The sequence below is a fragment of the Globicephala melas genome, chromosome 1 (assembly GCF_963455315.2).
Source record: "Globicephala melas chromosome 1, mGloMel1.2, whole genome shotgun sequence".
Classification (NCBI taxonomy): Eukaryota; Metazoa; Chordata; class Mammalia; order Artiodactyla; family Delphinidae; genus Globicephala; species Globicephala melas.
The window spans coordinates 14,120,000-14,133,433 of record NC_083314.1 but is presented as its reverse complement, the minus strand read 5'-3'; the positions used below and the strand labels follow the sequence as shown (position 1 = coordinate 14,133,433).

Here is a 13,434-nt window from a genome sequence, read left to right as displayed (position 1 = left end):
TTTTAAGATTTTAGGGCATTTTAAGTTTTCTTGTCTTAAGGTGATTTGCGGTGACTTGTCTTAAATATTTGTTGAATTGACAGCATCGTTACCAGTTTTCATGGATATCCTTATTGTAGGACTGAATTTAAGTTGTATTTTATCATAGATGCCACTATTTTATCTACAAATCAGTAAGAAGTCTAGATTTTTCCAATATAAGTTACTTCTTTTCATAATTTATCAAAGTAATCATATTGCTTATGCATTGCTTCAATCCTAGATCCATCATTTTCTTTTAATAGTTTCCTACTTTGAGTATGATTTGAAATTTATTTTGTTACAATTCTCTTCTTGATGTCAGAATATTTCAGTTGATTTCATTTTTCATTTTTACAGCTTTTATTTCATATTATATTAATTTTTCTAACTGATCTTTTTCTTTAAACCTTCCCTTTATATGCATACAAATTAAGAGTCTATAATTTCTCACATTCCTTATCTTTCCAAATTGCAGTGAAAATGACATATTTAAGCCTTAACAACTTTTTTATGAAAGTGGCTGAAATCATATAAATTTAGCTACTGAACCCAAACTAAATATTCCCCAGACTCAACTTCCCCTTAGTTTGAGTCCATAAATGTCCATGGTTACCCTAATCTCAATCAATATGAGGCCATGTATAACAGAGGACAAGTTAAAAGGGCAAGAGATAGTGGCCATAACAAATTGTAGTTAAATATTATACATTCACAAATTTTATAAAAATATATCTATGCTTGCCTTGGAAGGGGCTCATGCAAGCGAAGGGCCTTGAAGATCAATTTTCCTGAACTTCAAGATAAACCTACCCCTGCAACTAGTATGCATTGGAATCCCAGTCCCTCCAAGTTAAAATTTCAGGACATCATAATATCTTTTTTCTTTTTCATCATAATATCTTGATGGAGATTAACTATGAACTCTCTGCTGTCTTTCTTTAATTTCTTCTCAGAGTTATCCATAATACAAGTAACAATTATTTAAATTATTATAGTGTTATTGTTAAATACCATGTTCTTGTACACATTCTCTTCTGTGTAAAATTCTGATGGGGAATTCCCTGGAGGTCCAGTGGTTAGGACTCCGTGCTTTCATTGCCGAGGGCGCGGGTTCAATCCCTGGTCAGGGAACTAAGATCCTGCAAGACACACAGCGTGGCCAAAAATAAAATAAAGTAAGTTCTGATGAGAACTATTAAGAAGAGCACTTCAATAATAAAACTAAATAATCAAAGCATATTAAAAGTATCAATCCTGGATGTACCAGAATCTTGTGCCTTAATAAGGATACTAGACTCTCAGTATTTTGATAGCCCTTAAATAAGTAAGAAATGCCAAATTAAGTTATTCATAACTAAATTTCAATCCTCCCAGTGTGACAAAAATTCATCTCCTTCTTTGAGTCAAAAAAAAAAACCTGATTTCTAGTTTCTTATTTTATCTTTGTACGACCATCAAGTGTATTTCCAAGGCATTTACTATTCTGTGAAGCTATAAATCACCTTTCTGGATCCACACTGTATCCATCTTATGCCTTTTTTCATCCAACCCAGTAGGACATATTTAAAGGAAGATTTTAATGTATATATTGTCAAAGTGGTTGATAGTCCCATGTCATTATGTTGATCTCCATCAACTGTCCAGAAAATAGTAAGAGTGGCTAGTTGTCCTATATACAACAGAATTAGATTTCAATTATGACATTTTCATTGACCTAAGGAATTTAAGGATTATCTCCAAGAAATGGCACAGGGCACCTGGATCTGTACTATAAGGTAACAAGAAAGTTGAGTTTGCCAGGTAAGACCAAAAAAACAAAAACAAACAGCAAAAACCAACCTCCCAAGATCTTCTTAAAAAATGAATGATGTATTAAATCATATAATACACAAGTGTCCGGTATAGACACAGAAGCCATTTCAGAAATATCCCCTATGGATTGTAGACGTAAAGGTTAGCATTCTAAAGATAACTAAAGTCCAGTCAAGAAGTCCAGCTCAGTGTTTCCTGGACACTGTTTATTGGCTAGAAGATGTATACGAGCAGCAGGAGACAAATCACAACAGCAACACGTAGGCAACATTCCACGTTCACTATTTGCCAAGCGGAGTTCTGTGTGCTTCACACACATTAACACATTTAAACCTCACCACAACCCTAGGAGGTAGGTACTATTATTATCTCCATTTTACAGATGAGGAAACAGAAGTACAGAAGTTAAAAACTTTTTCCAGATCACACATCTAGTAAGTGGCTGTTTTACTTCAGGTAACACTGTTACTGTAAGTGAACCTCAAAATATATAAAGGCTCAAAGATAATAGAGGTTCATTTCTTTCCCATATAATAGTATTGTGGTGTGAACATATCTTCAGGGTGAGATCTCTTTCCCACAGTCATTCTGGCTGTTGGAAGCGCTGTCATTTTCAACGGGTAGCTTCTCGGGTCACCTGGGAGTTGTCTGCAGTCAGAAGAAGAAAAGAGTATGAAATAACAGGTGTGGGTTTTTTTTTTTTTTGGTTTTGTTGTTGTTGTTGTTGTTGTTGTTTTTGGCCAGGCTAGAAATAGCAGATAGTTTTATTGACATTTCATTGACTGGAACTCAGCTATCTATCGATACCTAAATACAAGGGAGTCTGGGAGATCTGCCCATGAATTTCTTGCCACTGTGACTAAGAAGAGTTTCTAACTCCATTCATAGAGTCCATGCTCTTAACATTCCTGAGCATTCTGATACCTGAACAAGCCCTGGATACTCTCCAACCCAAACCGTATCAATGTTTATCAAGTCTGATGAACAGGCCCAGTGTAACTACCAAGTTGCCAACATTTTCTGATGACCAGAAAAAAAATGAGACGTTGACTACACACCACAAGTGTGCCCAAGTTAGAAGAAAAGGTGCTGTGTATGTGTGCTAAGCTCTAAGGCAGTGACTTTTAAAGTATGTCTCGGGGATTTCTGAGGGTCTCTAAGACCTCTGGTGGTGTCTGTGACATCAAAACTATTTTCACAATAATACTAAACTATTATACGCCTTTTTCACTGTCATTCTCTCATAAGTATCCAGTGGAGTTTTCCAGAGGTTACATGACATGTAATATTGCAACAGATTTTTTTTTAATTGACGTATAGTTGATGTACAATATTGTATAAGTTACAGGTGTACAATATCACGATTCACAGTTTTTACAGGTTGTATTCCATTATAGTTATTATAAAATGTTGGCTATATTACCTGTGCTGTAAAATCTATCCTTGTAGCTTATTTATTTTATATATAATAGTTTGTACCTCTTAATCCCCTACCCCTACCTCACTCCTCCTCCCTTCCCTTTCCCCACTGGTAACCACTAATTTGTTCTCTATATCTGTGAGTCTGCTTCTTTCTTGTTATATATTCACAAGTTTGTTGTATTCTTTTAGATTCCACGTATAAATGATAACATACAATATTTGTCTTTCTCTGTCTGATTTATTTAGCTTAGCATAATGCCCTCCAAGTCCATCCGTGTTGCCACAAATGGCAAAATTTTCGTTCTTTTTTATGGCTATGTAGTATTCCATTGTGTATCTGTACCACATTTTCTTTATCCATTCATCTGTTGATGGGCATTTAGGTTGCTTCCATGATATTGCAATAGTTGAATGCAGAAGCAGGTAGGAGAATTCAGTTACTTCTATTAAGCTAGACATTAAAGAGGCTTGCAAAAATATAAACAGTGTCATTCTTCTCACTAATTTTTCTCAGTTTGGAAATATGTTTATTTTTTCATAAATATTTATGTTAGCATGTTATATGTTTATCATTATTTTAAATGAATTAATGAATATCTATTTCAAACGTTTCAGTTTTAGGCTCTAACCCAGTAAATATCAACAAATCTTACCCATATAAACAAAAGCTATTTGGGGTCCTCAATTATTTGTGAAAGTATAAAAGGGTCCTGGCACCAAACTTTGAGAACCACTGCTTTAAGGCCTAGTAATCAGGTCTGCTAGAAATTCATGGCCATTAGTTAGTTATCCTGTACTATGACTAACCAGTTGAGTACCTCTTTCTCCTTTAGATGTGTTAGCTAAAAACAGGTCCATTCAAGACAGAACCATGGGGCTTCCCTGGTGGCGCAGTGGTTGAGAGTCCACCTGCTGATGCAGCGGACACGGGTTCGGGCCCTGGTCCGGGAGGATCCCACATGCCACGGAGCGGCTGGGCCCGTGAGCCATGGCCGCTGAGCCTGCGCGTCCGGGGCCTGCGCTCCGCGGCGGAAGAGGCCACAGCAGTGAGAGGCCCGCGTACCGCAAAAAAAAAAAAAAAAAGACAGAACCATAGTCATGGAGTAGTGGAGATGCAAAAGTGCTGCCCGCCCACCCCAACACCGTAATGAGTGAGAGTTTGAAAACAGCAGTAAGCTGTCTCATTTTAGCATTGTTGCTCATCTGTTGCTTTTTTTAAGTCAATTGCCATATTCCTTCATTCAATAAACATGTACCATGTAGTGACTATATTCGAAATATCATTCTTAGTGCTTTGTGAGTGTAAAAATGGCTAAGATTCCATTTTTACCCTTAAGGACTTGCAATCTAATCAAGGAGAAGAGTGCCTGTAAGATTAAACACAGGCATAAGAGAGGGATGAATACAAGCATAATCTTAAGACTGAGTGATCACTCCAGCCAAGATGATGAAGAACGCTAAATCGCTGATCGGAACCGCAAACGACGAGTAGGATTTTGAGACACGTGGATGGAAGAAGGACGTTTCAGCTAAAGGGCATGGCTTGAGCTGAAGTGTGAAATTAGCAGCCTGCAAAGCATGTCTAGGTAGGAGTGAGCAGTTGGGTTGATTGGAGGAAGATGCCGTGTGTAAGGAAATAGAGGGAGATAAAGCCGAAAAGCCGAAAGGGTTTGAACGTTATTTGGTACTCAGGGAAGAGTCAATGCGATGATGAGAACTGTGATTTATGGAGATAAATTAGATTTGGGTGGCAGAATGGGTGTGAAGGAGAAGGAAAGATAAGTCAGTTAAAACTCTTGCCAAGGGCCTCCCTGGTGGCGCAGTGGTTGAGAGTCCGCCTGCCGATGCAGGGGACACGGGTTCGTGCCCCGGTCCGGGAAGTTCCCACATGCCGCGGAGCGGCTGGGCCCGTGAGCCATGGCCGCTGAGCCTGCGCGTCCGGAGCCTGTGCAAAAAAAAAACTCTTGCCAAAAGTGCCTGTTCTAAGAAATGGAATAGAGGTCACTGTCCACTAGGACAAAGACCCTTAATCTTTTGGAGGTCAGACACTCCTGGTAGAATCTTTTGAAAGTTACAAACCCTCACTTCAAATAATAATATGTAGGATACACACAACAATTTTTCTGCCATTTCATACACGCTTGAAGTCCGTCCATGGGCCCAAATTTCAGAATCACTGGTGTACTTCAATAGGATAGACACGCTAGCCAACTATTTCCTAAGGACACTGCGCCATTCCTCAGTTCCTGTGAATCAAAATTAGCTCCAGAGTTTCCCCTGACCTTCAACAGTTCCACCAACTCTGGCAATCATGGTGGACTGAAAGAATGAGCCTTTTAAAAAGGCAAAAAAAAATCTCTTTTTAGTCTCTTGACCTCCCTGCAGGTTTCACTGAAAACAGACACGTTCCACATGTCTTTTTCCTCTCTCTGTTGCCGCGCCCTCCTGTCGCCCCTAATGATCGTGACCTTCGTGACCTTCCAGAATATCCATATGGCCCTTTCTTTCCTCGGCCTAGCAATACCGTACCTGCTGCTTGAGGGTTTGGATCTCATAATATTGTTCCTAAGCCTGGCCTCTCTCCCTGCCTGGCATTGTGGGCCTGCCACGACACCGGGCTGGCTCGTAAAACATCTCTTTATGTACTTTATTACTTAAACTCTTTTATTTGCCTGCAGGAGCCCTTTAACAAAATCACATTGAATTGACTTTCTCACACCAAATCAAATCTCCCTGGTCCCAGTTCAGTTGTCTTTGTCAATATGTATTTTATAAATGGAGTGAATTAACAGATGCTGTTGGAACAGAAGTGCTGGAGTAGCGTTTATGTTTTTAGTGCTCTCTCTGGGCGGATGAGTTGTGTAGGAGTGTTACACAGGTACCTCGGGGTGGAAGTCATGCTCGTCATTTCAGTGGCTATGTATTCTTAACCATTTTCTTTGAATATATTTTAAACCCCTTTATTACTCTTTTTATTCGTAGTGTTTGCTTATATGGTTTTATCATTTGTGCCATCAGTCTTAGATTGGACCTGATTATACCCCTTCATATTAAAAGATGAACCTTAAAGCCTCTCTATCAGGCAAAGAGGACAGGATTTTCTGTTAGCCATGAGGAACTAATCATGACATACCTTTGGAACATATTGCTTTATTTCTATTATCTGTGTTCTCCATGCAACCTTGGATATGAAACTCTGGGATGAAACTGTTCTAGAATAAAGTACTGACTTTCCGTGTCCTAGATTCTGACATCAGTCGAATGAATGACTACCCCTGTTACATAAGATGGAATGTGGGGACTTTTGCAGAGAGGAAAATACATCATAGAAATCCATTGTGTAAGATGTGTATTGAAAGATTTCCCAGGAAGATTTCCATGTGATATAATGACCTTTTGAAACGTGTAAAGTATAAATGCTATAAAATACATTGCAGTGATCTGGGGAACATTTTCACCCTACCCTGTCTCAGTTTTGTGGTGGTAGCCATAGAGCCAGCTGCTAGTGAAGACAAGATGCATTTCTTTTCTTTCATGCTCTGCCATCAACTTTGTTTGTCCTGAGAATGACTAATCACAAACCTGGTTTTTTTTTTACATTCTTCTAGGCCTGAAATATAATTCCCCATGGTCAATCCCAGAGTTCCACAATGATTTGTCATATTCTAGACTCTGTTTTTTATGACTGTACTATTTTTAACTCAAAAGCATGATAATCCTTGGATAATTTTTAGAAAAATGGCACACTTGTTGTACAGAATTAACAATTTAGAAATTCATCAGGACTGTATGTTTATAAATGCTCTCCTTTCAGCCATGGACATTAAGTAAGTGTTAGTAACATATTGGAAGTATTCATAATATTATGAGTCAAAAAATGCTTTCCTTCACTCTTTTCTCAGTTGTATCCAATGCGACGAAAGCTATCCATTGGATATATGCACTATTTGGAAAGACAATATAGGCTGTTTGATCTCAGAAATAAATATCTAATAGTTCAGTACATATTCTACCCCTTTAATAACATCTGCATCTTGTTCAAAGAGAATCTCCACCTTTGTACAAATTTAATGAAGAGCCTCTGGAAGTGTAGATCAATCCATCAATAATACATGACCTGTTTTGTTTTTCTTTGGGCATATTTAAAACTGTGATTTCTGTGTGTCACAGGTCAAAAGTCAAGTGCTCCATGTGATAAATTAGGTAGGGTCAAAAGTTATTGCAATGCAGTTTCAGAAGATTGTCTGTCTCTGAATTTGCAGCTCATTCATGCTGAAGTGATGCACTATGGGAATTACTACCAAGCTCTGCTCGGCAACATCTGCTCTCCCTAAGTGAGTTAGTGCACGTCAGACATCTTTATGTCAGAATATTGCAGTGATGGATGCAGTCTTCAGAAAATGCTGCATAAAAATCTGGTGTGCCGTTCTGGCCATTAAGTGAAATTACTATTTAAATTAATGGCACTGTCACAGTTTATCTGTGCAAAGAATGAACACTGATTAGGGTATTAAGTAATTAGCAATTTATCACGCTGGAACAAGGTTGATAATAATTAAAGAAGTAATGGTTTACCAAAGAAACTAGAAAGGGAGTCACTTCTTGTTATGTGAGTGAAATCTTGGCTTTAAATTTTAATTCAGTGAAACAAAGATGAAGCTCTTTGTGAAAGAAAGCATCCTTTTTTTCTAGTGTAAAAACAGTTCATTATCAAAATTTTAGTTGACCTGTCAAAAGTCCCTCAGAGCGATCAGATGACTGATTAGGAGTTTGGAATTAGGTCAATGTCTGCATTTTGATTTTATACTTAAAGCATGGTGAAACCATACAGTAATTTGGGAGTAGAGGTGGAGAATGTATTCTGCTCCCTAAAGGGCCAGTGTTCAGATTTTGATTGCTCTTTAAAATAGAAACATGAATTATTTTAAGAAAACTGCTGGAGAAAAAAAAAAATGACAGCAAAGAATCCAAGGTTGTATTTAAATGTCTGATCAGAAAGCAGCAGAAAAAAAATGCCCAGACAATATAAAACTTGAAGCTGTGGATTTTTCTTTTGTGTGTGTGTGTGTGTGAGAGAGAGAGAGAGAGAGTGTGTGTGTGTGAATTTTACCCATCATAATCAAAAGTCAGACTACAATGATAGCCCTGCTGTGTGTATCTATTTGAAAGAACTTTCCCTGGCAATGTTAATACAACTAAAATTATTAATAAAGCACCAAAGAAAACAATTTACTTTTTTTTTTTTTTTTTTTTTTTGCGGTACGCGGGCCTCTCACTGTTGTGGCCTCTCCCGTTGCGGAGCACAGGCCCCGGACGCGCAGGCTCAGCGGCCGTGGCTCACGGGCCCAGCCGCGCCGTGGCATGTGGGATCTTCCCGGACCGGGGCACGAACCTGTGTCCCCTGCATCAGCAGGCAGACTCTCAACCACTGCGCCACCAGGGAAGCCCAACAGTTTACTTTTATACCAATTACTTTGAACCGTTATCACCTTTAAACATGATGTCAAAATGCAGTTATGATCAATGTATATCATTAATCATAAATAAAAAAATTTTAATATTGAGAGATATGTTTTTAAAATGGAAAGATCAGTGAGAGTGTTCTTTGGAGTCATGTGTGGATAAACATCTTTCTTAAGGCATGTGCCAAGTCAGTGTCTACTTTCAAGGATTTTTTTTATAAACTGGAAAGCACTTAAAACTCATTGGTCTATTATTAGGAGTGTCTTTCATAATGTAGGTGTTTGTACAGGACCAGATTGAGCAATTCGGGACCCCAGGGCCCTTTGAAGTTGAGGTTCTTTATGTTATCAGTCAGGACTAATAATAAACAGACAAAATTCTAATTAAAATAAATCATTCATCACATTGCGCTGCTATATAACTGGATATAAATTCTACTATGATAGCCCTGTGACGTGGGGTATAGGCATCTTAATTTCTAGCTTAATCTGACTCTAGTACATTGTTCATTCAGCCTTTTATGTCTATATTCTGCTGTGTCTCTTCTACGGCAAGAGCTAAATGATGTGAACACAAGCAGTTAACACTGAATTGGGTGGGAGAAAGGAGGCTGTTCGGTATCTCAGGGACACCTGTCTTTCAGCGAGAAGTGGAGATCAACGATCTTCCCTGCAAGGTCTTTCGGCCACCACCCCAACCTCTTACCCACGTCCAGTGATGGGTCTAGTGCAGCTTGAAGAATGGTGGCCAAATGGTTCACCTGATCCGTGAGTGCACTCAACTGGTTCTGAATACAAATCTATCTCATGACCAAAGAATGGTTACAGTTGCTGCTGGATTCACAAGAATCAAATATCTGTATCTTAGACAAAGGCAGGCAGAAACTTACAAGATGCTTACGCAAAGTCTCCAGTTCTAGCATGGCGCTACCTCTCCACTGTCTAGCCTCTTATCCCAGAGTGCTTGGGTGACCTCTTCTCCCTTGTGAATTTCTAAAGATTTCTTCTGAGTTCCTGTGGTTTAACTACCCCTTCTTCTGCAACAAGATGTTATCATCACAAAATGGGCAGGCAGTTCTTATGACAGAAATCAGATCATTTTTTATGGCGCTTAGGAGAAATTTGGCCCCCTGCTGAATGATTTTAGAACACTTCCTCTCGTGTGTTCTTTACCTAATTAGTGTCTGGTGCTCTTGGTCAGAAGGACCCCTCCCTGTACATTTAAATCACCTTGGTAGGGAAATGCTACCTGAGCTCTCATATCCTTTCAGGAACTGCCTGAGTCTGACATTTTTATACCAAACTTTATAGCAGCCTCAGTCTTCTTCTCTTGTTTTATTTCATATTCATATATAACATTTTATTGTTGCAGGGATGTTCTGCTGTGGGCAGGATTATATGAATATGTCAGATACCACATGCTGCTCTGCTTCCAGTGGAGAATCTAAAGCACATGTTAAAAAGAATGACCCAGTGCCAGTAAAATGCTGTGAGACTGAACTTATTCCAAAGAGCCAGAAATGCTGTAATGGAGTTGGATATAATCCTTTGAAATATGTTTGCTCTGACAAGATTTCAACTGGAATGATGATGAAGGTAATTGATAGAAAACCTCTCGGGCTGATTTGACAATGGAAAGAGAAATACATTGTTCATAACTATTTTTCTAAAATAGGAATATAAAAACTCCTGTGTGCATTATTCATTTTCACATTACATCCATATTAATACCAAATGAGTTCGCTATGATTGATGTTATTGCAATGAATTCTAAAGGAATTAATAATGATTAGCTGTTCTCAGGAAGCTTTACCAGCACTTCAGATTACTGCAGACAGAAAGTCTGAGCCGGCATGTTGCTATGGAGGGAGATGAAGGGAAATTCAGCTTCTTTTCTCTAGCCCCTCAACCATAGACCATCGCTTTCCTTTCATAGAGAACTTACATACAGCAGATTCACTTCACTGTGTTTCTATCATATTCCTTAAGACAGTGCAAGATCAGCAAAAGCCAGCCAACCACAAAAATGAATAGGCCTGTGGGTGCACCATTTAGTTTGTACGTTGAGATGCTCCACATACAGCCATGCCGTGTTTGTTAGCATTAAACTTGACCCAGCACTCTAGAAACCTACCAGTTTAAGGAAAGGATTATGGGCGTTTCAAAAACAAACACCCTACTACGTTTGGTAGTAATTTGTCACTAAGAGGTGGCTAAAAATCGGTGCTTTGGTCACAGACAATAGAAGAGCTCTTGCTGAGTGAGGCAACTACACAATCATTGTGTGGACATCATGGTCTGTCGAATGGACCATAAGTCTTGAGATTTTTAAGGCCCCAGCAAGCACTTTGTGGCAAGGAATATTAAGATATGCATAACTGAATCACTTTGCTGTATACCTGAAACTAACACAACATTGTAAATCAACCATACTCCAATAAAATTAAAATAAAAAAGAGAAAGGAAAAACAGATTACACATAAAATTGTGGAAGAGAGTAGGTACTTCATGAAGTGAATAACCGTACAAAACACCCAACAAAAATAGTAAGGTTTTGTCTACAAAATTTTTTAAGAGTCGATCTGATTTGAACACAACTTCAGTCAGTTCTATGAAAGAAATCTATCCGACACTATGTTCCAAAATTTATTCCAAGCCAGTGTTTTCAGAAGTTTAGACTAGGATATTTTTCTTAAATACTTAGGTTTTTTTGGTCTTAAAGAGCTGGTGATGTTGCAAGAACGTGCCTTTAAAATAACGAGTTAGGAAGCATCTATAAAAAAACTCTCCTTAAAGGGGCACTCATATTTGAAGAATGAAGATAGAAAACCTGTTAGTTTCAGAAATGACACCATCACGCACAACTATGTGTTTCATTATTGCCTACCTCACATTGGATTCCCAGGCATCTCATTTTGGTCAAGAAGAGAGAGCTTCCATTATTTAAGGAGGATGTTCAAGATATAACCATGATCTTTTAAGTTGGCTTGAATTGGCTCTATGAAGGCCAATTAACAGTTGTATTTAAAATTCATATTTAAATGATTATGATTAGGAGATTTTCTGAATGCTGAATCACGCAGTGTGTTATAGGTAAAGTTCAATCCATAGATTCCATTTTGTTTCCTGAAGACCTCTTTCCTGGAGTCTTCCAGTTCCTGCTCCAATCTGGACTGGATCACTGTGGGATTTCTGCACAGCTGTCCCAGCCCTTCTTTCCTAAGCTATCAGTTTGGGAATTCCTTTCACTCCTCCTCTGTGTTGGTCTTTCTGTGTTTGAACCCCAGTTGTCCCTTTTTGCCACCTTCTTTTGAAAAATTATCTCCCTTGATACAGGTGCATGAAAGGTAAATGTTTTGAGAGCTTGAAGTCTGAAATTATTGTAATTCTATTTCCCATTGGATTGATAGCTTAGCTAGGTATACAATTCAAGGTCAAAAAATATTGCTACACAGGATTTTGAAGGCATTTCTGCATTTTTAAATTTTCATTGCTACTCTGATTCCTGTTTCTTTGTAGGTAACCATGTTGTTTTTCCTATGACAGTTTTTAAGACATTCTCTTTATTCTGCTTTTCTAAAGTTTCATGGCAATGTGCCTCTATGTAGATGTTATTATCATCATTATTATTAATATTCATAATGATATACTTTTTGTGGACTTTTGCAGGGTGGGGTCTACGGCCTTCAATTCCAGGGACTGATATTTTATTATGTCTTTGATAATTTGCCCCTTCTTTTGTCTGTTTTCACTGATCACTTTGGTGTTGGACTTCCTAAACTGATGTTTTAATTTTTTCTTCTTGTTTCTTGCCTATTGATTAACTCCTCATCTTTTTCAGTGTGATGAGATATTGCCTTAACTATATCTTTCCACCTTTCTATTGATTTGTTGTGGGGGTGTTTTTAGCTATCATATGATTTTTTAGTTTTTAAGTACGCTTTCTTGTTTGCTGATTATTACTTATATCATCCTACTCTTGTTTCATTTGTGGAATGTCATTTTTTTAATCATTCTGGAAATATTCATTCCATTGTTGCTTTTTTTAATTGTTTGTTTGCTTTATTCTTTGAATTGTCTCATTTGTTTGGTATTATTTTTTGCCTGTAAAATTTTAGTTTTTTAAATTTATTTTATTGAAGGATAGTTGATTTACAATGTTGCATTAATTTCTACTGTACAGCAAAGTGATCCAGTTTTATATATATGTATATATATTCTCTTACATATTCTTTTCCATTATGGTTTAAGATTGGTACTATTTTAATACTCAAAGAAGTATCCTTAATACTCCATCCTACATCGGGATGGCATACATGCCTGGCTGCCATATGGAGTATCCAGTAGCAAAGAGGGCTGGGGTTCTCACTATGCAATATGCAGAATTGCGTTTAGCTTTCCCACTCTGGCTCCTGGCTTATATCTTCCAGTGGACCCTCTCTTTTTTTTATTTTTTTAGTTTCACCAATTATTTTCTACGTTTTTCTCATTTTTCTAATCCTTGGCCAAATGCAGCTCTAACAGCACACATACTGCTCACGTTCTAAGCTATGATGTCTTCCCCAGAGTGGTGAGCTCAGGAGCACTTGGCTTGCTTTGACAGTTATCCCAGGGCAGAGTCTGCAGAATATTTAGCCATAGCACAACAGACCTCCCCAGCTTCCCAAAGCCCAGTACGTATTTCTTTGCCATGGCCTGCTTAACCCTAAGCCAATGC

General features: G+C 38.1%; 1 protein-coding gene across 1 annotated transcript in view; it reads left to right on the top strand.

Annotated features, from left to right (window-relative positions):
* Window positions 1–13,434, top strand: part of USH2A (usherin) — a 773,776-nt gene that overhangs the window by 565,884 nt on the left and 194,458 nt on the right. Inside the window, exon 50 of the mRNA XM_060289919.1 lies at window positions 10,090–10,313. Within this exon, the coding sequence (XP_060145902.1) occupies window positions 10,090–10,313 (224 nt within the window). The remainder of the gene's footprint in view (window positions 1–10,089; window positions 10,314–13,434) is intronic.